This window comes from Pristiophorus japonicus, chromosome 1 (assembly GCF_044704955.1).
Source record: "Pristiophorus japonicus isolate sPriJap1 chromosome 1, sPriJap1.hap1, whole genome shotgun sequence".
Classification (NCBI taxonomy): domain Eukaryota; kingdom Metazoa; phylum Chordata; class Chondrichthyes; family Pristiophoridae; genus Pristiophorus; species Pristiophorus japonicus.
Window position 1 is genome coordinate 179,923,680 of NC_091977.1, and position 26,739 is coordinate 179,950,418.

A 26,739-nucleotide genomic window follows, 5' to 3' on the forward strand; every position below is an offset into this window, starting at 1 on the left:
GAGATGCTGAGCTTCACGGGAGCACTTAACAGTGAGCTCCATGCCCAGGAAAGCGGTAGTTCCGCCACGGATGCCAAACCACGGATGTTTCCAGACCAGAGAGTCCCGGACTGGAGAGGTTCAACTGTATCTAAACATTGTTTGAATCTCTTTGAACTTTACTCCGAGTGGGAGTGCAATTTTCAGCAGGATTGGATTGTTTGTATAGTAGATGGTTGATTACAGTTTGTAACCAGAAATATTTGTCCCAAGGACAGGTGCCTTATGAAATTGGCCTTGATGTTGCTGACTGCACAAGCGATTTTAGGAAAAATCCAAAGTGGAAACAGTATCTCATTATTTACTCTATCGAAACCCTTCATAATTTTGAACACCTCCATTAAATCTCCCCTTAACCTAAAGAGAACAATCCCAGCTTCTCTAGTCACTCCACATAATTGAAGTCCTTTATCCCTGGCATTATTCTAGTAAATCTCCTCTGCACCCTCTCCAAGGCTTTGACATCCTTCCTGAAATGTGGTGTCCAGAATTGGACACAACACTTCAGCTGAGGGCTAACCAGTAATTTATAAGGGTTTAGCATGACTTCCTTGCTTTTGTACTCTATGCCTCTATTTATAAAGCCAAAGATTCTGTGTGTTTTTTTTTAAACAGCCTTATCAACATATCCTGCCACCTTCAAAGATTTGTGTCTGTGAGCCTCCAGGTCTCTGACCCTGCACCCCCTTTAAAATTGCACCAATATTACCATTGTTTTTTTTATTTTTGATGTTTTTGATTTCTCCCTTATTACTTACATTTGTGGATGCAAGGGCAAGCAGTTAACATACTACTAGGCCTCTGCTACTGCCACTCTGGATATCTGGAATACACTCAAGATTAGCATAGCATGAGTGTCCCTGTTACTTTTTCCTCCCAACTCATAGGGATGTGCCTGGACTCTTCTCATCACCTCCCTACAGTGGAACTGGGAAGATCAGAAACTCAATGTGTGAGGAATCATGACTCCAAATCCACATCCTACCACTCTGGCACAGCAAGATTTAACCATCTTTAAAGCATGTGGGCTCTGCTACAGTTAGTTCTCTGTGACTGAACACAACTTATTTAGTGGTTTGCTTTTCAGACTATTACACATTCCTAAAGTGTTTATTAAAACAAACAGTTCATTGTTTTATTGATGCCATTTCCCCACCCCATATCACTATACTCCTACAAAGTTAATGTAAGAAGTAGAGGAGCTTTTGCCATCATATCAAAGCTATTAGGTTTATATATATATTATATTATTAGATTCATTATTTGCAAATCACACCTATGGATGTTGTAGTTTCTGGTGATATATTTGTAATAATACTTGCAATTTATATAATGCCTTACCATGATAAAACATAGGAAAGCACTTCACATAATTAATTACTCATAAGACTGTAGTGTAAAGGCATATGTGTGTAATACTATCCCTGTTCAAGAAACATGACTTATACAAGGCTAATAGAGATTCATGCTGTGTTACGTCATCCTCAACTCTGAGGGACTGCCTAAGATTCTGCAAAAGCAACAGCTTACAGCATCACAATTTTACTGTTGTTTTCATTGCAACCATTAATGGTAACATAAATATTAACAGGAAAAACTTTTTTAACACTGATTATTTTGTGACTGTATATATAGGACTGTTACTTTTACTGAAACGAGTTCTTCAAATAGTGCAGTTTCAGACTGAGTTCAAGAGAACTGCAAAATGTTCCTCATATAAGCCACAAATTTGTGTAGACCACACATTATATTCCTTGATTAATATTATAGGTATAAAGTCCCTTTAATAACCATAAACTTCAAGTGTACTAATTTATATTTGTGAAATTCATGCTTATAATTTAGGGTGTTTATAAACATAAATACTGTACTTTAGTTTTGATTAAAATCACTGCTCTATACTTTTCTGAAACTGCATTTTAATTAGTAGCCAACGATACTATATACAATGACTAACATCTGTGATCTGTGTGGAAGTAAGAACCTAAGATTATGAGGCAGTGGTTGAAACTCGATGTATTAGATATTTAGGTTTTCTTTTCAGATAGAGACCTCCTTTGAACACGGACTTTTCGAACAGCTTATAAAATTTGTTTAAAGCATTGTATCTTGTTTTATGCAGAGCTCTACTATGGTTTTGCCACTTTTGTATTTTACTCATAATGGGCCCAAGTTTGCCCAGAAATTGCTCCATTTTTTTTTGGAGCAACTAGATTTTTTGTGGAGTATCTTAAAAATCGCAATTCTGCCCATTTAATTTGCTCCAGTGTAAGTGAGTTAGTTAGGTTTTTTTTTAGTTTTGTTTTTTTTTCCAAAAGGGGGCGTTACCAGCCACTTATGCCTGTTTTGGCCATTTAAGCAAGTTTAGACAGATAAAAGTTACTCCAAACTAACGGCCACATAGAAAAACCTTGTGGTGAATTAAGAAATCAGCGCAGATAGCCAGAGATGGGGAGGGGGGGAAGTGAGAGGACCTTGCAAAGCACTAAAAACCTTCACAACAACATTAAAGAAGCATAAGTACATTTAAAGCACCAAGCATTAAACAAAGCAGTGCATTTAAAGCACCAAGCACTAAACAAAGCACAAAAATAAGCATTCACTAACAAATAAAAAATACAAGGAAGCTGAGAGGACCTGCACCTAGCACCAAGACTTACAAAGCACTAGATTAAAAATGGATTGGTAAACTAGCAAATACATTATAGCAAGTCCTGTAAATGAGAGTTTCAGCCAAACTATTTTACAGAATTCCTTTTGAAAGCAGATGAAGAGTAAACTTGAATGTAAATCACACAAGAATTTAGGAGCATAAAATCAATCAATCAATATATAAACAAATAAAAATAGAAGTCTTACCTTCAGCAAAGCTTTACTGCAGAAAAACACTGCAGAGAGCAGCAGGGTACAGTTATACAGAGTCTATAACAAGCTCTGCACATTCTGGTCACCGATGAGGGAGCCCATTCAGCCAGAGCTAGGGGCGGCGTGCTTCGGACCCTTCCCACACAGCCTGCAGAGCACATGCAGAGATACTGGGGGCGAGGAGCTACTGCACATGCGTGCACTCTCTAGCGCGCATGTGCAGAGGTCCCGGCACTGTTTTCATCGCCTGGACCTGGTTCCGCCCCCCACTGCTTGTGCTGCGCCATGCCAAGGCCTACGACGTTCCAAGGAGTGGGGAGAATACCGAGGTAAGTTTTCGGTGCCGTTTTTCATGTACAAAGTTGAGGTGCGCCGTTTTAACCGGAGGGACAAACTTGGGCCCATTGAAACCTGTCTTGTCCCATTTGTTTCTCTTCAGTTTGTCTCCACCAGTTTTCTTCTCTTCCTGAAGGCATTAATTTCTTGCTGGGGTATGATTCCATAGGTGCCAGTTGTCCTCCCTACTTCAACCAACTGGCCATCATCAGTCTTATGTGTGCCTTGACAGTGTGTCTTGGCAGGCTATTCGATCAGGCATCACAGCCGCGCCTTATCCTGTCACCTGATGGCGACACTCACTCTTAAATACACACATACATTTTCAGTGTAGATTATCCTACAAATCCCCTGGGAGGACAGGCGCATCAACATCAGCGTCCTCATCCAGGCTAACATCCCCAGCATTGAAGCACTGACCACACTTGATCAGCTTCGCTGGGCAGGCCACATAGTCCTCATGCCAGACACGAGACTTCCAAAGCAAGTGCTCTACTGAGAGCACCTTCACGGTAAACGAGCCAAAGGTGGACAGCGGAAATGCTACAAGGACACCCTCAAAGCCTCCCTGATAAATTGCGACATCCCCACTAACACCTGGGAGTCCCTGGCCCAAGACCGCACTAAGTGGAGGAAGTGCATCAGAGAGGGCGCTGAGCACCTCGAGTCTCAACGCTGAGAGCATGCAGAAATCAAGCGCAGGAAGCAGAAAGAGCGTGCGGCAAACCAGTCCCACTCACCTCAATGACTATCTGTCCCACCTGTGACAGAGTCCGTGGCCCTCGTATTGGACTGTTCAGCCACCAAAGAACTCACTTCAGGAGTGGAAGCAAGTCTTCCTCAATTCCAAGGGACTGCCTATGATGATGATGAGGTTGCTAGATAGCAATCAGGAGTAGGAACCTTGGCCAATTTTTTTTTCCTTCACTAACCTAAGGATGCTAAAGCCTATTGTAGAACCATACCATTGAGATTAACTAGCTAGCACAGTCCAGGTAATCAAAACTGATGGTCTTCCTGGTCTGTTTAGCTCCATTTTCTAATGGATAAACTCTCTGATAAACTCTCTGAGCTGGGGCGCTCACATGCCCTTAAATTCTAATGCACAAACTGCCTCTGGCGGCTGTAGAAACTGTTGGTGACTATAGGCCTCAGGCTTCATCCTATCAAAAGAATTGTTTAGACCAAGTTGAGTCAAAAGATTGGTATTGCTGATGAATGAACTTCACACTGAGTTTTATCCTTAATAGTTTCCTGATTTCACATTAGGACTTTTGCATTTGCAGTTTGTGCACAAACCACATTTTCCTGCAAAGTTTTGGAGCTAAATTAATTACTATGAACTGTTATGAGTGCAACCAATCTTCAATTTTAACAAATAATAAAATCTTGTACTATGTAATATTAAATTAAGAACCATTAATAATAAAACAATTGAGATTAAAACAAAAGTTTAGCAATAAACTTTCTTTTAAAAAGTACATTCATTAACAGCAGAAAATGCAATTAAGCAGCTTCAAGAGCTAAATTTACATAAAAAAGAACATGTGCTTCTCATCTTCTTGTAATATATTGTCCGGAAGTATGTCTAGTTTAGATATATAATTTTTGTCCTTTTATAGTGGGTAACGAATTCTAGTACTATGCTTACGGATGCAACACAGATTGTAATTTTCATGATCCACCATAATTTTAAACCAGCTGAGGAGGAAAGTTTTAATCTGTACATTAAAAGCTTTGGAAAGCTCTCTGTTCCTAGATCTAACTGAGACATTCTGTTTCATGGATTATCATGAGGAGGGGCACCAAGCCTCAAAGCCGGCCACAGTATTCTGAGTAAGAAGGATGCGGTTTGCATAGTTGGTTTATATGTAAAAAAATATATTTGTAATTAACCACATGCATGTATTTTTCATTTATTTTCTTTTAATTTTATGAAGAGTTTCTGCATAATTGGTTCACAATCCACAACTATGTGTTCTGAATGTCCTTTATGAACATTGTTAGGCCAAGAAGGCTGAAAAGTTTGAATTAAGTTATTGATTGTAGAAATGCTCATTTAGTTGTCTCTGATGTTCTAATGGAACGCATTCCTGAAAGTGCAGGATGAAACTTTGTACACAAATACCAAATTATTTGATGCCTTTAATGGTCCAGTTATACTGCATTTTTTAGGACAGTGTGATGCAGATTTCATGTTGACACAAAAATGGTAATATAGCAACAATGAGGAGGTTGTCTCAGAGCACATGGACTTCACACTGGCTGCACTTTGAGAATTGGCTCTTAACTAATTTAAAAATGTAACTGGCATCCCGATTGGAGCTCTGAACTTGCATTTAAGCAGAAATGGGCAGAGCTCTACATTGCTTGAGAACAGAGAGGTGTAGTAGACCTATGTGTAGTAGCTGTACCAGTAGACCTTCAGTTGCATGATTATTGATATGCAAATAGCTGACCAACTATTATACTGGATGGTTCTTCAGAAGCACCCCAGTTCCAACATGTCATACTGTACCATTGAATCAGAGGTTACAATGCAGAAGGAGGACATTTAGCCCATTGCTGGGGCAATCTCACTGTCCTGCCATCTTACCATTGCCCTGCATCTTTCTCTGCTTCAAATATTTATACATTTTTATCTTAAAAGATGTGTCTGCCACAACTATTCCCTGCACCAAAATATTCAGCACTCAGCATTAAGAAGTTTTACATAACCTGTTTCTTCACTTTTAGAGACAATTTTAAGTTCCCCAACCAGAGGAAATAATCTTTCTCCATTCACTATCAAAACCCTTCATAATTTAAAAAAAACTATCAAATCCCCTCTGAAGCTTCTCTACTTCTGTGGAAATAATCACAGTTTCTCAAGTCTGTCCTCACACCAATAGTTTCCCATCGCTGTCATCATACTGGTGAATCTGCACTGTATGCTTTCTATGCCTTTAAGATCCTTTCTCTAATTGAGGCCTAGAATTGCACAGCACACAACTTAACCATTTTCGAGTACAAATTTATCATTACATCCTTGCTGCTGTACTCTATGTCGTTTTATACCCAAATTGTTATTGCCGTTTTTATGGCATTAGTTGCACTTACAGGGAATTATGTATTTGAACTCGTAGATCTTTATGTTCATTACCCCCTCACCCTTCATCTTACTTTCATTGAGTGTGCATGCCCATGTGTTCTTTTTCCTTCCAACTTATTCACAATGAATTGCACCTGTCATCTGTCTGACCATTTGCGTCGTCATCTATGTGCTTTTGAAGTATTTTAAACTCTGTCTTGAGTGTTTTTTTTAAAAAGAGACCAGTGAAATTCCCAACTGGCCGAAATTTGGATATTTGAAAAATTTCTGCTAGATTAGTTTCAGTTTCTCAGGTTTTTACTTAAGTTCAGAGCAAGTCCCTAATAAACACATCATTGATGAAATGGATAATTTGAAAGGGTCATTCTTTCTGAACTAATTATTACTCTCTTTGGCCTTCCACAAATAACTACAGTTTCAAAGCCAATTCTTTTAAAACTTTTCGATTGATGCTATGAGGCTGCAGAGTGACTTGGATAGGTTAGGTGAGTGGGCAAATGCATGGCAGATGAAGTATAATGTGGATAAATGTGAGGTTATCCACTTTGGTGGTAAAAACAGAGAGACAGATTATTATCTGAATGGTGACAGATTAGGAAAAGGGGAGGTGCAACGAGACCTGGGTGTCATTGAAGGTTGGCATGCAGGTACAGCAGGCAGTTAAGAAAGCAAATGGCATGTTGGCCTTCATAGCGAGCGGATTTGAGTACAGGGGCAGGGAGGTGTTACTACAGTTGTACAGGGCCTTGGTGAAGCCACACCTGGAGTATTGTGTACAGTTTTGGTCTCCTAACTCGAGGAAGGACATTCTTGCTATTGAGGGAGTGCAGCGAAGGTTCACCAGACTGAATACCGGGATGGCGGGACTGACCTATCAAGAAAGACTGGATCAACTGGGCTTGTATTCACTGGAGTTCAGAAGAATGAGAGGGTATCTCATAGAAATGTTTAAAATTCTGACGGGTTTAGACAGGTTAGATGCAGGAAGAATGTTCCCAATGTTGGGGAAGTCCAGAACCAGGGGTCACAGTCTAAGGATAAAGGGTAAGCCATTTAGGACCGAGATGAGGAGAAACTTCTTCACCCAGAGAGTGATGAACCTGTGGAATTCTCTACCACAGAAAGATGTTGAGGCCAATTCACTAAATATATTCAAAAAGGAGTTGGATGTAGTCCTTACTACTAGGGGGATCAAGGGTATGGTGAGAAAGCAGGAATGGGGTACTGAAGTTGCATGTTCAGCCATGAACTCATTGAATGGCGGTGCAGGCTCGAAGGGCCGAATGGCCTACACCTGCACCTATTTTCTATGTTTCTATGGGCCCAAGTTTCCACACGTGCCTAGAACGGCGCAGTCCCGACCTGGACACCCGTTTTTCGCGCCACAAAGTGCGCCTAAAAAATCCTCCATATTCTCCACCTCCCTGCAGGTCCTCTGGCCCTCGGCGCAGCACAGCACGAGCTGTGGGGGGGGCGGAGCCAGGTCCCTGTGCTGAAAACAGTGCCGGAATCTCTGCACATGCACGCTACAGTGCAGTAGCTCCAGGCGCCCGAAACTGTGTGGGAGGGGCCCGAAGCACGCAGCCCCTAGCCCTGGCTGAATGGCCTCACTGGGGCTGCTTGAATAAGGCTCCTCCCACGGCCAGCTCCTGCTCCCCGCCCCCCCCGCCCCCCCCGACCAGACCCGAAACCCGCTCCCCACCCCCCCCCCTGCCTCCGGACCGGATCCGACACCCGCTCCCGCTCCCCCCCCCGGACCCGACCCGACCCGACTCCCACTCCCCCCACCCCCCGACTGGACCCGACCCGACCCGCGCTCCTGCTCCCGCTCCCCCCCACCCCCCCCCCGACTGGACCCGACCCGACTCCCGCTCCCCCCCCCCGCCCCCGCCCCCGGACTGGATCCGACCTGACCTCCTCCTCCCCGACCTGACCTCCCCCTCCCCGACCTGACCTCCCCCTCCCCGACCTGACCTCCCCCTCCCCGACCTGACCTCCCCCTCCCTGACATGACCTCCCCCCCCCTCCCTCTCTCTCCCTCCATCTCTCACCCTCCCTCCCCCCCTCTCTCTCCCTCTCTCCCCCCGAACCGAACCGAACCTCCCCGACCCGACCCAACGCCACCTACCTGTAAATCTGGTGCTGGGGACGGGCCCTGCCCGAAGTCTCGGGCCGGCCCGTTCAGCCTTCGGTCCCGAAGGGCCTGCCTGAAGCACTTTCACACAGGTAGGAAGATGGTTTATTTAATCTTTTCTTTGCTTATAAATGTTTATTCAGGTTGGATTTATTTGTACAAGTATAAATAAGGATTTATTATAGAATTTAATGACTTCCCTTCCCCCCCCTCCCCCTCCCCCCCCCCACCACCTCGTTCTGGATGCCTAATTTGTAACCTGCGCCTGATTTTTTAATGTGTAGAACAGGTTTTTTCAGTTCTACAAAAATCTTCACTTGCTCCATTCTAAGTTAGTTTGGAGTACGTTTTCCTGTGGAAACTTTGAAATCAGGTGTCAGTGGCCGGACACGCCCCCTTTTGAAGAAAAAATTCTGTTCCAAAGTGGAACTGTTCTACCTGACTAGAACTGCAGAAAAAAAAATGTGGAGAATTGCGATTTCTAAGATAGTCCGTTCTCCACCAGTTGCTCCTAAAAATCAGGCGCAAATCATGTGGAAACTTGGGCCCTATATTTCTATGATTTTTCAGAAAGGTTTAATATTTTTTGTGCTAGTCTGTGCAGAGCAATACAGTTGCCTGTTTTCACACCTTTAGATTCGCTTATCATACCAAGCCAGCTAATCTAGTGGAGATGATAACACTTCCTTTCAGAGAACTGGCTTTGCCTTTGTAAAGAATTAACATTAATATCGTTTTATTCATTTTTGTGTTTGTTTCTGGACTATTTTTGTTTAAAAGGTGAGTTCTGATGTTCTCGTCAGAGGCTACTAGCTTTAAGAAGTTAGTAACCCTAGAAGGCGTAAAGGTGCTGAATTACCCTGGGAGATATAATCATTAATGTGTCAGTGTTTCCATTTCAACTATGTGCATTAATTCAGCTCCCTCATGCATCCAGCAGTAATTCATCCAAATTACCTGCTTCTCATGCCATCAGCAATCATTGCTTAACATAAATATTACTAGAAGTTGTTGATAAATTTAGGTAACTCTTTTTTTTTAAGGGAATTGATGGGAACAGTCATTTATTAATATGTTTCTTAGAACTATGAATAAAACTGAATCCTTTAAAACAACTGTCCTGATATTGATTCAAACATTTTAAATGTGAAGTGTTCAGATGCTGATAAAGCAGAGAGACAAATAGCATTTCATTGGTGCACTCCATTGAAAGTTTCCTAACACATCCAAAGATTTTAGAAAGTCGTGTGGAAATTAAGAGATGACAAAATGATGACATATTTGTAGCTGTCATTATTTTTGAATATATTTTTGATTTTTCCCTTTAAAAATCAGCTGCTGATCTCTCAGTTCTCATTTGAAATGATTTCTATGTTGTATATTAAATATATATTTGCTTATGCAAAACCTTTTATGCCACAGGAAATGGATATGGAAATCCCCGCAATTCGCCAGGTCTGCTGGTCTCGCCTGGCAGCATGAATAAGAACATGCAAACCAAGTCACCCCCTCCCATGAATTTGGGAATGAACAACCGGAAACCTGACCTACGGGTTCTTATCCCACCAGGTTCAAAGAATATGCCATCAGTGGTAAGTGGGAACATTTTCCTAAAATCTTCTACTTTGTCGACTTAAATGTAAGGGCAGAATTGACATTACATTGGTGTTAACATCCACAGTAAGGGTAATTTGTAGCATGATGATGCATAATAAATCTACTTAAATTCAGTAACACAATGTAGATTTAAACCCGTCTGGATGAATATTTAATTCTTCCTCCTAGGATAGCGAACACAAAAATAGAATCATTAAAGGTTCAGCTTAAAATGGGTGTCATTTAAACTCACAGTATCACAAAGTGGTGTGTTGTGGGTATATACCTGCAATACCCCACAGAAAAGAGATGCTGATCTTTGTTGTTCCATTAGAGAGAGAGGCTGAGCAAAACCTGGCATTCCCACATAAGGAAGGAAATAACTGGGCATCACTCCAGGGCTACTACCTCCTCCTGTCTAGCACCAGGCTCCACGCCTATTGGCCGAGACCTAGAAGCAGGTCACAAGTGTCTTGGACAGGGAATAGTACACAACCTAGGGAGGTGTAAAAAGAGGACTGCCAAAGTGAAAAATTGATTAAAAAATTCTGAAACCTACATCCAATCTGTACTGATTTTATAGGTGGATTTATATATAGGTTGGAGCCCCAGGCGAGCAGCATTCAAGGAGACCTGAAAGCTTTGTGGGCCACGGTTCCCTATTTACCTTTGTTCCCCTAATGTCTTCCCAAATCAAGACTCATCATATGTCAGTTTTTCTAAACACCCACCCCTTTGGACATGTTCATAATTTTCATGCCTCAATACACAAATAAGAAACCTATTTGTTTCATAATGATCATAAGAACAGCAAAAGGAATTAGAACTGGGTCTGAATGTTATGAATGTTTGTCACACAGTTGCAGCAATTAAAACTGTAGCATTAGTTAGGTTCACACACTAAAATACTGAAATCTTGAAATTGTGACTTATTTAAACCTGATTCTGATCCTACAAAGCAATGTAAATCAACGTCACAAACTTACAGGCAAGTGGAGACCCTGATGGCAACTTACAGAACCTACAAATATGTAGACCTCCTGCAGCATTGTAAGTTTTATACTCCCTGCTTTATTTGAGGGAGTGCCATTGACGGTGAGAAAACATGCATCTGCCATCGATGGCACTCCTTCAATGCAAAACCATCTTTTACATCTCAGCTAACAGTTATTCATTGCTCCTTTTCTATGCTGTCAGTCTGAGGATGTTGATTTATTACTGGTAAGTGAGAGTTCTGCTGATCTCTTAAAAGTATTTCCACACTAGTAGACAACAGTAACTTTTTTATTTTTTGCTTTGTTTTTCATACTGCTCAGAGATCGCGTTGGTCTGCAAATCCTGTTTTAAGTTGTACAAAGACCATTGTCTTCACAGGTTAATATTATCTACCCCACCTTATTCATAAGTAGTAATTTTTAGTACCAACCTGTTTAGAAATTAAAATGTTTATGTTTATTTTCTTTCTTAAACATGGTTCTCTAATTATGTATAGTTATTAAGCTTCAGAGATCCACATCTGTGATTTTCTTAAAACTTAAAAGCTAGGTTTAGGTGGGTTGAAGATATCGACAAGAAATAGTTCCCAGAATAGACCTCTGAAATTGTGCTGTGCCAAAAGTTATGTATTTGTTAGTCAATTAATTGTTTTGAGCTTGTCTTTCTGATAATAAATGAGAAATGATATATACAACCTAAAATATGCTGCCTTCATAAGAACATTACAGCTCTTAAACAGAAGTAACACAGCACCACCTACTGGTCATGTAAAATATTGATACTTACAACCTCTGCTCATAATTAAGACAAAGCTATCGAATTCTTTGTGAACAACAACTGAAATCCACTATTGTAATATTAATATTTGTTGTTCTTGATAAAAACACAATAACAGGACAACATGCATATTTCATCTGTTTTCCACATGATCTTTTTCCTGCCACAATAACACAATCTTTGCAGGTGACTGGGCTGGTTACTATGGAAATACTGATGTAATTGGTTACCTTGGGAACATCTAGTCTCCTGAAGTGTTGTAAATGATAGGTTTTGTAGAGTTCTTCAAGGCCAATTGTGTTAAATGATTCACTTTATTAAAAATTTCGAATGTACATTTCAGTTTTTTCTGCAAGAATTATTTAACAGACATAGTCTTAAAAAAATTACATTTAAAAATCACAATTTTGTTCCTTTATAGAATCAGAGAATAAACAACTCACAAGCTGCACAGTCATTGGCTACGCCGGTGGTTTCCGTGGCAACCCCTACTTTGCCTGGGCACGGGATGGGAGGATACCCTTCAGCCATTTCTACCACATATGGTACTGGTAGGTAACTCTTATCACTTTACAGTCAGTAGCAAGGTTCTATTAGGTCACACAAAATAGATTTACTAAGATTATCGATATTATTTCATGTTAGCATGGCAGGGGGATGGGAACCTATGCAGGAAGACAGAGGGAAATAAAATGGAGGCAGAAGCAAAAGATAGCAAGGAGAATAGTAAAAGTGGAGGGCAGGAAAACCCAAGGCAAAAAACAAAATGGGCCACATTACAGCAAAATTCTAAAGGGGCAAAGTGTGTTAAAAAGTCAAGCCTGAAGGCTCTGTGTCTCAATGCGAGGAGTATTCGGAATAAGATGAACGAATTAACTGCGCAGATACCAGTTAACGGATATGATGTAATTAGCATCACGGAGACATGGCTCCAGGGTGACCAAGGCTGGGAACTCAACATCCAGGGGTATTCAACATTTAGGAAGGATAGACAGAGAGGAAAAGGAGGTGGGGTGGCGTTGCTGGTTAAAGAGAAAATGAATGCAATAGTAAGGAGGGACATTAGCCTGGATGATGTGGAATCGGTATGGGTGGAGCTGCGGAATACCAAAGGGCAGAAAACGCTAGTGGGAGTTGTGTACAGACCACCAAACAGGAGTAATGATGTTGGGGACAGCATCAAACAAGAAATAAGGGATGCATGCCATAAAGGTACAGCAGTTAACATGGGCAACTTTAATCTACATATTGATTGGGCTAAGCAAACTGGTAGCAATGCGGTGGAGGAGGATTTCCTGGAGTGTATTAGGGATGGTTTTCCAGACCAATATGTCGAGGAACCAACTAGAGAGCTGGCCATCCTAGACTGGGTGATGTGTAATGAGAAGGAACTAATTAGCGATCTTGTTGTGCGAGGCCCCTTGGGGAAGAGTGACCATAACGTGGTAGAATTCTTTATTAAGATGGAGAGTGACACAGTTGATTCGGAAACTAGGGTCCTGAACTTAAGGAAAGGTAACTTCGACGGTATGAGGCGTGAATTGGCTAGACGAGACTGGCAAAGGATACTTAAAGGGTTGACGGTGGATAAGCAATGGCAAACATTTAAAGATCACATGGATGAACTTCAGCAATTGTACATCCCTGTCTGGAGTAAAAATAAAACGGGGAAGGTGGCTCAACCATGGCTAACAAGGGAAATTAAGGATAGTGTTAAAACCAAGGAAGAGGCATATAAATTGGCTAGAAAAAGCAACAAACCTGACGACTGAGAGAAATTTAGAATTCAACAAAGGAGGACTAAGGGTTTAATTAAGAGAGGGAAAATATATTACGAGAGGAAGCTTACGGGGAACATAAAAACTGACTGCAAAACCTTCTATAAACATGTGAAGAAAAAAAGATTAGTGAAGACAAACGTAGGTCCCTTGCAGTCAGATTCAGGTGAATTCATAATGGGGAACAAAGAAATGGCAGACCAATTGAACAAATACTTTGGTTCTGTCTTCACGAAGGAAGACACAAATAACCTTCTGGATGTACCAGGAGACAGTGGGTCGAGTGAGAAGGAGGAATTGAAGGATATCCTTGTTAGGCGGGAAATTGTGTTCGCGAAATTGATGGGATTGAAGGCAGATAAATCCCCAGGGCCTGATAGTCTGCATCCCAGAGCACTTAAGAAAGTGGCCCTAGAAATAGTGGATGCATTGGTGATCATTTTCCAACAGTCTATCGACTCTGGATCAGTTCCTATGGACTGGAGGGTAGCTAATGTAACACCACTTTTTAAAAAAGGAGGGAGAGAGAAAACGGGTAATTATAGACCGGTTAGCCTGACATCAGTAGTGGAGAAAATGTTGGAATCAATCATTAAGGATGAAATAGCAGCGCATTTGGAAAGCAGTGACAGGATCAGTCCAAGTCAGCATGGATTTATGAATGGGAAATCAAGCTTGACGAATCTTTTGGAATTTTTTGAGGATGTAACTAGCAGAGTGGACAAGGGAGAACCAGTGGATGTGGTGTTTTTGGACTTTCAAAAGGCTTTTGACAAGGTCCCGCACAAGAGATTGGTGTGCAAAATCAAAGCACATGGTATTGGGGGTAATGTACTGACATGGATAGGGAAATGGTTGGCAGACAGGAAACAGAGAGTCGGGATTAACGGATCCTTTTCAGAATGGCAGGCAGTGACTAGTGGAGTGCCGCAGGGCTCAGTGCTGGGACCCCAGCTCTTTACAATATACATTAATGATTTAGACGAAGGAATTGAATGTAATATCTCCAAGTTTGCAGATGACACGAAGCTGGGTGGCGGTGTGAGCTGTGAGGAGAGCGCTAAGAGGCTTCAGGTTGACTTAGACATGTTAGGTGAGTGGGAAAATGCATGGCAGATGCAGTATAATGTGGATAAATGTGAGGTTATCCATTTTGGGGGCAAAAACACGAAGGCAGAATATTATCTGAATGGCGGCAGATTAGGAAAAGGGGAGGTGCAACGAGACCTGGGTGTCATGGTTCATCAGTCATTGAAAGTTGGCATGCAGGTACAACAGGTGGTGAAGCAGGCAAATGGTATGTTGGCCTTCATAGCTAGGGGATTTGAGTATAGGAGCAGGGAGGTGTTACTGCAGTTGTACAGGGCCTTGGTGAGGCCTCTCCTGAAATATTGTGTTCAGTTTTGGTCTCCCAATCTGAGGAAGGACATTCTTGCTATTGAGGGAGTGCAGCGAAGGTTCACCAACCTGATTCCAGGGATGGCTGGACTGACATATGAGGAGAGACTGGATCAACTGGGCCTTTATTCACTGGAGTTCAGAAGGATGAGAGGGGATCTCATAGAAACGTATAAGATTCTGACAGGACTGGACAGGTTAGATACGGGAAGAATGTTCCCGATGTTGGGGAAGTCCAGAACCAGGGGACATAGGGCCCAAGTTTCGAGCCGCGCCTAGAACGGCGCAGTCCCGACCTGGATGCCCGTTTTTCGTGCCACAAAGTGCGCCTGAAAAAAACTCCAGATTCTACAGCTCTCTGCAGGTCCTCTGGCCCTCGGCGCAGCGCAGCAGGAGCTGTAGGGGGCGGAGCCAGGTCCCTGCGCTGAAAACAGTGCAGGGACCTCTGCACACGCGCGCTACAGTGGGCGCGCATGTTCAGTAGCTCCAGGCACCCAAAACTGTGTGGGAGGGGCCGAAGCACATAGCCCCTAGCCCTGGCCGAATGGTCTCACTGGGGCTGCGTGAATAAGGCTCCTCCCACGGCCAGCTCCTGCTTCCTCCCAACCGGACCTGAATCCCGCTTCCTGCCTCCGGACCGGACCCGACACCGACCCGACTCCCGCTTCCCCCCCCCGCCCCCGCCTCTGGACCGGACCTGACACCGACACCGACCCGACTCCCGCTTCCCTGCCCCCGGACTGGATCCGACCTGACCTCCCGCCCCCCGACCTGACCTCCCGCCCCCCGACCTGACCTCGCTCCCCCCAACCTGACCTCCCTCTCCCTCCCTCCCCCCGACCCGAACCGAACCGACCTCCCTCCCACCAACCCCCCGACCCGCGCTCCCCCCGACCCGACCCAACGCCACCTACCTTTAAATCTGGTGCTGGGGACGGGCCCTGCCCGAAGTATCGGGCCCGGCCCGTTCAGCCTCCCTCCCCCTTCTCCTTACCCCCCCCCCACCAATCTCCTTACCCCCCCCCCCACCAATCTCCTTACCCCCCACCCACCAATCTCCTTACCGCCCCATCCTCCCCATCTCCTTCCCCCCCATCCCCCCATCTCCTTTCCCCCCTTCTCCTCCTTCTCCCCTTTATCCCCCCTTCTCCCCCCTCCCCCTTCTCCCTTCTCCCCCATCCCTCCCCCTTCTCCCCCATCCCTCCCCCTTCTCCCCATCCCTCCCCCTTCTTCCTCATCCCTCCACCCCTCTCTCCCTCTACCCCCCTCCTCCCCCTCCCCTCGCTGTCAGAAACACAAACATTGACAGACAGAGAATGAGAGACACACACAGACAGACAGAGAGATAGAGACACTGACAGAGACACACTGCGGGGGGGGGGGGCAATCCCAGCATGCTGTTGGAGGGCTCCCGGTGCTGCAGTCGGTAAGTAGAAAATGTTTTATTTATTGATTTTTTTTGATTGATTTATTGGTTGATTTATTGATGTATTTATCATTTATTATTGATGATGGCTCTTTATTTGTAAAACTGAAGTGTTTAATGTTTGTAAACTTCCCTTTAACCCCCCCCCTGCCATTCCCTTCACCTGATTTGTAACCTACGCCTGATTTTCTAAAGTGTAGACAAGGTTTTTTCGAGCGTACAAAAATCTTCACTTACTCCATTCTAAGTTAGTTTGGAGTAAGTTTTCACTGACGAAACTTTGAAAACAGGCGTAAGTGGCCAGACACGCCCCCTTTTGAAAAAAAAATTCTGTTCCAAAGTGAAACTGTTCTAACTGACTAGAACTGGAGCAAACTCAATGACAAGAATTCCGATTTTTAAGATACTCCGTTCTACACCACTTGCTCCTAAAAATCAGGAGCAAATCATGTGGAAACTTGGGGCCATAGTCTTAGGATAAGGGGTAGGCCATTTAGGACTGAGATGAGGAGAAACTTCTTCACTCAGAGAGTTATTTACCTGTGGAGTTCCCTGCCGCAGAGAATTGTTGATGCCAGTTCATTGGATATATTCAAGAGGGAGTTGGAAATGGCCCTTACGGCTAAAGAGATCAAGGGTATGGAGAGAAAGCAGGAAAGGGGTACTGAGGGAATGATCAGCCATGATCTTATTGAATGGCGGTGCAGGCTCGAAGGGCCGAATGGCCTACTCCTGCACCTATTTTCTACGTTTCTATATTTCTGAAATGCTGATGTATTGCTGCAACATTATTCATAAAAGGCTTACACTCCCTTCTGCTTGTACATGCCTGTTGTTACAGGCCATGGATTGCAGCTGGTATACGAGTACCACATGATTTATAAACATAACATAACTGCTTCCTGCTGTTTCTTTGTGTCTGATACCCATTCTTCCCTCCACATAGTAAGATTTTTACGTGTTGATAGCTGGTTCTTGTCAAAATTTTCAGACCCCTAAAAAAAAAACTGGGGCCAAAATTCCTCACAACACGATCCCAGTGGTTACATCAGTATCACATCTAGTGCTAATCCCGCTGGAATTTGTGGGAACAGTGGGAGGGCACCAATTTAACATGGGGTGTGGCTGGCACAAGTGCCAATATGCACACATCTCTTGCCCATACAATTAGAAATTCATATTTATGTATGTGTGTCCATTTTTGTTTGTTTACACTCCTGTGAAACACCTTAGGCCATTTTACTACATTAAAGACGCTATATAAATGCAAGTTGTTGCTGTTGTGTGTATAATAATCACTGCAATCCACCCTGCACCACATTTTAATCAAAAAGCAAGTAATTTTGGATTGAATGCGTTGTAAGAATGTTTATTGAATACAGTTCTAGACAGTTTAGTGTAAAATATGGAAAAAGCATTGCCTGGTGAAAAGTATTGCAAATCACAGAACCTTAGAAGAATCATAGAAATTTATGGCACAAAAATCAATTTTGCAACAATGGGTGTCCTGCTGTGTCAAACTTTCCAAATTGCACATTTCGTTAATATCCTTCAGTTTTGATTGTCATATCTATCAGGCTACAGTAATTGAAAGCAATTTTCTGAGTGTAATACTTTCAAAGCAATTTACCTTAAGTGTTTTGATGCACCTTGAATAAATGAAGCCTTTCAATTTAGAAAAACAATACATTTCTATAGCATCATTTTAAAAGCATTTTTTTTTGCTACTCATTAAGTTTTGAATTGAATTGTGTTAAATTGTCATGAATTACTTAATGAAGAACCTTGCTTAAAATAAAAAAATAAAAACATGTTAAATTAATAATATTCCTAAAACAGCCTGGAAATTATTGTTCTTTATGTTGTTTGTGGGACCTGAAAGGACTCCGTAGTCCTGACCATTTGTATGTGTCTTAATATGATTAATAGGTTCAGACAACTTGTAACTGGAATGATGAACAAGAATACCATTTTTAAGAACATTAGAAATCACATGATTTTCAGCTAATTTAGTTGTTAACAAACTCCCATATTAAGATTTTTTTTAATCAATTATATTGCTGAGTAAAGAGTGAATAGGAATGGACGTTACAGTGATTGTGTGACAGTATGAAGGGAGTGATGCTTCATCAGTATATGGTTAGAAGGAAACAACTCAGAGATTTTGAAACTTGCTGTACTGTACAAGTAAAGTATGGTCCAGGTATGGTCCAGATTGTCATAATAAACTTGTCAGTATAGAACAACTTGCTACTGGCTTGGTATACTGCAAATTTAGCCAGTAGCATGTTTTTTCCCCACAAGGTGGGTAATTCTGGATTAGGTTCAAAAGCAATCTGAAGTCACGTTCTCCATCAAAATAAATGAATGAACTTCAGGACTAGGTGACTCTTTCCCATTAAATGAAGTCAATGGAGTGGCCCAAGGGAAGAAACCCCTGTTTGGAAGGTTTCTGTACGAATTGGAAATTTAAAATTATTTTTTTCAAATAATCAATAATGTTTCTTTTCGCATGAACATTTGGAGCATGTTTTCAATCAGAACCATTGCTGGATTTAGTCTGGGAAATGAAGTGGAGAAACTAATTAATGTGAGAGTAGGAGAACAGTTTGGAAATAGTTTCAAATTAAAAATAAAAACAGATAATGAAGAATCAAAGTTAGGGCACATAACTGGTAAAAAGGTAAAATTTAGTCATTGGTTCTGTCTTCACTAAGGAAGACACACATAACCTTCCAGAAAAACTAGGGGACTGAGGGTCTAGCGAGAAGGAGGAACTGAAGGAAATCCTTATTAGTCAGGAAATTGTGTTAGGGAAATTGATGGGATTGAAGGCCGATAAATCCCCAGGGCCTGATAGTCTGCATCCCAGAGTACTTAAGGAAGTGGCCCTAGAAATAGTGGATGTATTGGTGGTCATTTTCCAACATTCTATTGACTCTGGATCAGTTTCTATGGATTGGAGGGTAGCTAATGTAACCTCACTTTTTAAAAAAGAAGGGAGAGAGAAAACAGGAAATTATAGACTGGTTAGCCTGACATCGGTAGTGGGGAAAATGTTGGAATCAATTATTAAAGTCTTAATAGCAGCACATTTGGAAAGCAGTGACAGGATCGGTCCAAGTCAGCATGGATTTATGAAAGGGAAATCATGCTTAACAAATCTTCTAGAATGTTTTGAGGATGTAACTCGTAGAGTGGACAAAGGAGAACCAGTGGATGTGGTGTATTTCGACTTTCAAAAGGCTTTTGACAAGGTCCCACACAAGAGATTTGTGTGCAAAATTAAAGCACAATGGTATTGGAGGTAATGTATTGACGTGGATAGAGAACTGGTTGGCAGACAGGAAGCAAAGAGTAAGAATAAACGGGTCCTTTTCAGAATGGCAGGCAGTGACTCGTGGGGTGCTGCAAGGTTCAGTGCTGGGACCCCAGCTATTTACAATGTACATTAATGATTTGGACGAAGGAATCGAATGTAATATCTCCAAGTTTGCAGATGACACTAAGCTGGGTGGCAGTGTGAGCTGTGAAGAGGATGCTAAGAGGCTGCAGGGTGACTTGGGCAGGTTAGCTGAATGGGCAAATGCATGGCAGATGCAGTATAATGTGGATAAATGTGAGGTCATCCACTTTGGTGGCAAAAACAGGAAGGCAGAATATTATCTGAATGGTGCAACGAGACCTGGGTGTCATGGTACATCAGTCATTGAAAGTTGGCATGCAGGTACAGCAGGTGGTGAAGAAGGCAAATGGCATGTTGGCCTTCATAGCGAGTGGATTTGAGTATCGGAGCAGGGACGTCTTACTGCAGTTATACAGGGACTTGGTGAGGCCACATCTTGAATATTGTGTACAGTTTTGGTCTCCTAATCTGAGGAAGGACATTCTTGCTATTGAGGGAGTGCAGCGAAGGTTCACCAGACTGATTCCTGGGATGGCAGGACTGACATATGAAGAAAGACTGGATCGGTTAGGCTTATATTCACTGGAATTTAAAAGAATGAGAGGGAATCTCATAGAAACATGTAAAATTCTGACGGGATTGGATAGGTTAGATGCAGGAAGAATGTTCCCAATGTTGGTGAAGTTCAGAACCAGGGTTCACAGTCTAAGGATAAGGGGTAAGCCATTTAGGACCGAGATGAAGAGAAACTTCTTCACTCAGAGAATTGTGAACCTGTGGAATTCTCTACCACAGAAAGTTGTTGAGGCCAGTTCGTTAGATATATTCAAAAGGGAGTTAGATGTGGCTCTTACGGCTAAAGAGATCAAGGGGCACGGAGAGAAAGCAGGAATGGGATACTGATTTTGCATAATCAGCCATGATCATATTGAATGGTGGTGCAGGCTCAAACGGCCGAATGGCCTGCTCCTGCACCTATTTTCTATGTTTCTATATAAGAAGGGATCTAGCCCACATAACTGAGCACAAACGTTGGCAAGCTGGGTGAAAGATCAGCTGTGGGAAATCTTCAAATCTGAGATAGATAAAGTACAAAATAAACAATCCGACAAAGCGAAAAATGGGATGCATCAAAGTGTAGAGTTCTCTGCATAATATCGAGATTAAAACTAACTGAGATGTAATGGGAGGTATATGATTAAAATGAGAGTTAATAATACTGAAGAAAATCATCAGGAACATAAAAAATGGGGAGTGAAGAAGCAAACTAAAGAATTGGAAATAGTAAGGGTATTTATAAACATTAAAAGTGAGAGCAACTAAAGTGGGGGTAGGACCACTCAGAAATGAAGGGGGAAATCTAGTTGTAGAGGTTGAAGGTATGGGAGAGATATTAAATATGTATTTTGAATCAGTTTTTACAAATGATGGCGGCAGTGAGAACATGGATGTACTAGCGGAGGATGTCCTTCACGGAAGGAAATCTGCCGTCCTTACCTGGTCTGGCCTATAATGTGACTCCAGACCCACAGCAATCTGGTTGACTCTTAACTGCCTTCCAAAATGGCCTAGCAAGGCACTCAGTTGTAACAAACCGCTGCGAAAAATAAAAATAAGAATAAAACTGGACAGACCACTCGGCATCAACCTCAGCACCGGCTATGGACACAACAACAGCACACCCAGCCCAGTCGACCCTGCAAAGTCCTCCACAAGCAAATCTGGGGACTTGTGCAAAAATTGGGAAAGCGGTCCCACAGACTAGTCAAGCAAACAACCTGACATAGTCATACTCAAAGATTCATACCTTTCAGCCAATGTCCCAGACTCTCCCATCACCATCCCTGGCTATGTTCTGTCCCAGCAGCAGGATAGACCCACCAGAGGTGGCGGCACAGTAGTATACAGTCAGGAGGGAGTGGCCCTGGGAGTCCTCAACATTGACTCCAGAGCCTAAGCATGGACAGCGAAACCTCCTGCTGATTACCATCTACCACCCTCCCTCAGCTGATGAATCAGTACTCCTCCATGTTGAATACCACTTAAGAAGCACTGAGAGTAATAAGGACAAAAATGTACTCTGGGTGGGGGACTTCAATGTCCATCACCAAGTTGGCTCGGAAGCACCACCACTGACCGAGCTGGCCAAGTCCTGAAGGACATAGCTGCCAGACTGGGCCTGCGGCAGGTGATGAGAGAACCAACATGAGGGAAAAACCTACTTGACGTCGTCCTCACCAATCTACCTGTTGCAGATGTATCTGTCCATGACAGTATTGGTAGCAGTGACCACCGCACAGTCATTGTGGAGACAAAATACCCTCTTTACACTGAGGACACTCTCCATTGTGTTATGTAGCACTACCACTGTGCTAAATGGGATAGATTCAAAACAGATCTAGCAGCTCAAAACTGGGCTTCCATGAGCCGCTGTGGGCCATCAGCAGCAGCAGAATTGTATTTCACCACAATCTGTAACCTCATGGCCCAGCATATCTCTCACTCTACCACTACCATCAAGACATGGGACCAATCCTGGTTCAATAAGGAGTGCAAAAGAGCATGCCAGGAGCATCACCAGACACACCTAAAAATGAGGATCCAATCTGGGAAAGCTGCACACAGGACTACATGCAAGCTAAACAACAGAAGCAGCATGCTTTTGACAGCTAAGGGATGCCACAATCAATGGATCAGATCAAAGCTCTGCAGTCCTGCCACATCCAGTCATGAATGGTGGTGATCCATTAAACAGCTAACAGGAGGAGGAGGCTCCATGAGTATCTCCATCTTCAATGATGGTGGAGCCCAGCCTGTGAGTGCAAAAGACAAGGCTGAAGCATTTGCAACCATCTTCAGCCAGAAGTGCCAAGTGGATGTTCCATATTGATCTCCTCTTGAGGTCCTCGCCATCACAAAAGCCAGCCTTCAGCCAAATCAATTCACTCCACGTGATATGAAGAAACGGCTGAGCACAATGGATACAGCAAAGTCTATGGTCCTCAACAACATCCTGGATGTTGTGCTGAAGACTTGTGCTCCAGAACTAGTCACGCCTTTAGTCAAGCAGTTCCAGTACAGCTATCAGACAATGTGGAAAACTGCCCAGGTATGTCCTGTCCACAAAAAGCAAGACAAATCCAATCTGGCCAATTGCCGTCTCATCAGTCTATTCTCAATCATCAGCAAAATGAAGGAAGATGTCGTTGACAGTGCGATCAAGCGGCACTTACTCGCCACTAACCTGCTCATCAATGCTCAGTTTGGGTTCCGCCATGACCATATGGCTCCTGACCTCATTACAGCCTTGGGACAAAAGAGCTAAATTCCAGAGGTGAGGTGAGAGTGACTACCCTTGACATCAAGGCAGCATTTGACCGAGTGTGGCATAAAGGAGCCCTAGTAAAATTGAAGACAATGAGAATCAGGGGGAAAACTTTCCATTGGCTGGAGCCATACCTAGCACAAAGGAAGATGGTCGTTGGAGGTCAATCGTCACACCCCAGGATATCGCTGCAGGAGTTCCTCAAGGCAGTGTCCTAGGCCCAACCACCTTCAGCTGCTTCATCAATGACCTTCTCTACCTCATAAGGTCAGAAGTGGGTATGCTTGCTGATGATTGCACGGTGTTCAGTTCTATTCACAACTCCTCAGATAACGAAGCAGTCCATGCCCGCATGCAGCATGACCTGGACGACATTCAGGCTAGGGGTGATAAGTGGCAAGTAACATTCGTGCCACACACGTGCCAGGCAATGACTATCTCCAACAAGCGAGACTCTAACCATCGCCCCTTGATATTCAATCGCATTACCATTGCTGAATCCCCCACCATCAACATCCTGGGGGGTCACCATTGACCAGAAACTTAACTGGACCAGCCACATAAATACTGTGGCAACAAGAGCAGGTCAGAGGCTGGGTATTCTGCGGCGAGTGACTCACCTCCTGACTTTCAAGTCTTACCACCATTTACAAGGCACAAGTCAGGAGTGTGATGGAATACTCTCCACTTGCCTGGATGAGTGCAACTCCAACAACACTCAAGAAGCTCAACACCATCCAGGACAAAGCAGCCTGATTGCCCCCCCATCCACCGCCTTAAACATTCACTCCCTCCACCACCGGCGCACCGTGGTTGCAGTGTGTACCATCTACAAGATGCACTGCAGCAACTCGCCAAGGCTACTTCAGCAGCACCTCCAGAACCCGCGACCTCTACCACCTAGAAGGACAAGGGCAGCAGGCGCATGGGAACACCATTTACCTCCAAGTTACAGACCATCCTGACTTGGAAATATATCGCCGTTCCTTCGTCGCCGCTGGGTCAAAATCCTGGAACTCCCTCCGTAACAGCACTGTGGGAGTACCTTCACCACACAGACTGCAGCGGTTCAAGAAAGTGGCTCACCACTACCTTCTCAAGGGCCATTAGATATGGGCAATAAATGCTGGTCTTGTCAACAATGCCCACATCCCAGGAACTAATAAAAAAAATGGATATGGAACAAGTTTTAGAGATAACTGTAAAAAAGGGACTAGATCTAAAAAAAAAGTAGCAGAACTCAAGGTGGATAAGTCACTGGGCCTTGACAGCACCCAAAGAGATAGCTGAGGCCCTGACCAGAATATTTCAGTCCTCCTTAGATACACAAATAGAGAGAGATAGTCTATATAATTCCTCTGTTCAAGAAGGAAGAAAAGGATAAATCATTTACAATACAGTCTACTCTTAATTCTATCAATTAATTCAAATTATCTGTTAAATCAAATGTGCTGTTTCATTTAAATTGCTTAATTTCAATTACTGGAATATTCAGATTTTGTGTTGAAACAAATGGCTTTGAAATAACAGACCTTAGACCAACAACTCTTACACCAGTTGTGGCCAAACTCTTAGAATGCATCATTTGAGATCAAATCAGTGAGCATTTAGAAATGCATGGGATAATTAAGGACAGACAATGTGGTTTTGTTAAAAGCAAGTCATGTTTGACAAATTTAATAAAGTTTTTCTGTACAAGTGACTGGAAAGATAAAGGGAATATAATAGATGCTATGTAGATGGATTTCAGAAGCCATACTGTAATAAGTGTAGTAGATTTATTACAAACATTCAGGCATATTATAAGAGAATATGTAGCTGCACGTATATAAAGTTGGTTGATGGACAGGAAACACAGGGTTAGGTTTAATGATGTTGCTCTTTGCTCTGGTTGGGAAAGGATTGAAAGTGTTGTGCCTGAGGATCAGTCCTGAGTCATTTTTGTTCTCTGTACAGATTATTTTGACTCAGGCTTATGAAGTAAATGTGTTGATAACAAAGGTAAGATTTTTCAAATAGCAAGAAGGAATGTAAAATATTTCAATAGGCTAGCAGAATGGGCAATGCAATTTAATGTGGAAAAGTGTGAGGTCATATATTTTGGGAGGAAAAAACAAAGAATGGGAGTATACACTCAATGGAAAGACACTGAATGATGTAGTTATAAGGAAAGACTTGAGATACTGAGACTATTTTCCCAAGTGCAGAAAATACTAAGAGGAGCATTATTTTTTTTTATTATCAAGCATTTGATGGGGTGAATAGAGAGAGAGACTATTTCTTCTGGTTGGGAAGTGAGTGACATGGTGTCATCAATTTAAAATTGTCACTAAAAGTGCGGCGAGAGGTTAGAAAAAACCTTTACTCAGAGAGTTCGGAGTATAAAATGTTATGTCACAGGGTGGAGTTGAGGTAGAGACCATTGCATTTTGTAAGGAAAATTTAGATAACTATTTGAAGCAGAGGAAGATACATTGCTGTGGTTAAACAACGAGACAGTGCATTCATTTTGGATTGCTCTGGAGTTGGAACAGACATGATGAAGTGAAAGGCCTCCTTCTGTTCTCTAAATGTCTCTGGTTCTGTAATTTTGTGTTTCCTTTTAACCATAGTATGCTAACTTCCCTAAAAGTCAAATCTTAATATTTTTTCAAACTAAATAGTTCATACTGGAGTATCCTACCTAGTTTATATTGAAGGCATTTAGAGCATCAAAAGTTAATTGTTTCATTAATGATCTGAAGGACACATTGTGAACTCCATCATGTTTAATTGACTTTAATGTTTCTTCTTCCTCTTATTCTGGTCCTGCCGCCATCACAATAAAGAATATTCTCTGAGTAGTGCTGAATTGCAATCTCTCACTGGATTTAATACTGCCAATGCCCTCCACCTGGGCTCAATGACTGGCTGGCAGCAACATCAGCTACAGAATATGCAACATTCAGCCCTAAGCCAGCTGGGGTAAGTACATTTAACATAACAGTGAATTAATCTTCTTGTATGATTTATTCATTTTATTTCTTCATTCTCACAATGTACCAGTTATGTAATGCAGACATAGCAGTGAGCTTTTGAATATATATGTGTATGTTTCCAATGAGTTACTACACTGTATAACTCAGGAGCAAAAATCATAAACAAGTTTTATTCCAATTCATTTATGAGCCTATAATCGCAATAGTATACTATAAAAGTGCTGCTAAATATGAGCATATTAATTTAGGTGAATTTTTATACATTCAGGTCTTGGTGGTTGTTGCTGGGGAAAGATAAACTGTGTCAGCAGTAAGCACTTTTCGCTAAGGTGGTAGAGTACAGCATCCTGTATTCAGCCCCAACCATGTGCCTTAACCCCATCCTTTGACATGCATACACTCCTGCACCAAAATGGTATTTCCATGTTATTCAATAGCAGTTTCCTTAAATTAATTCAGAGAGGACTCTTGCAACGAAAAGAGATGAGTAATCTTTGCCTCATCAGATTAGAGTTGTTTCAATGCCAAACTCCAGAGCTGAAAGAACAGTGTTCTAACCCACTGAGACACAACATTTATCTGTATATTGGCCCT

At 42.6% G+C, this 26,739-nt stretch overlaps 1 protein-coding gene across 9 annotated transcripts in view; it reads left to right on the forward strand.

Moving 5' to 3' along the window:
• mef2cb (myocyte enhancer factor 2cb) overlaps positions 1 to 26,739 on the forward strand; it is a 352,227-nt gene that overhangs the window by 313,415 nt on the left and 12,073 nt on the right. For all 9 annotated transcript variants that reach the window (XM_070885140.1, XM_070885149.1, XM_070885203.1 and 6 more), the window contains 3 exons: positions 9,888 to 10,057; positions 12,256 to 12,385; positions 25,996 to 26,131. In XM_070885140.1, coding sequence (XP_070741241.1) covers positions 9,888 to 10,057; positions 12,256 to 12,385; positions 25,996 to 26,131 — 436 coding nt within the window. The remainder of the gene's footprint in view (positions 1 to 9,887; positions 10,058 to 12,255; positions 12,386 to 25,995; positions 26,132 to 26,739) is intronic.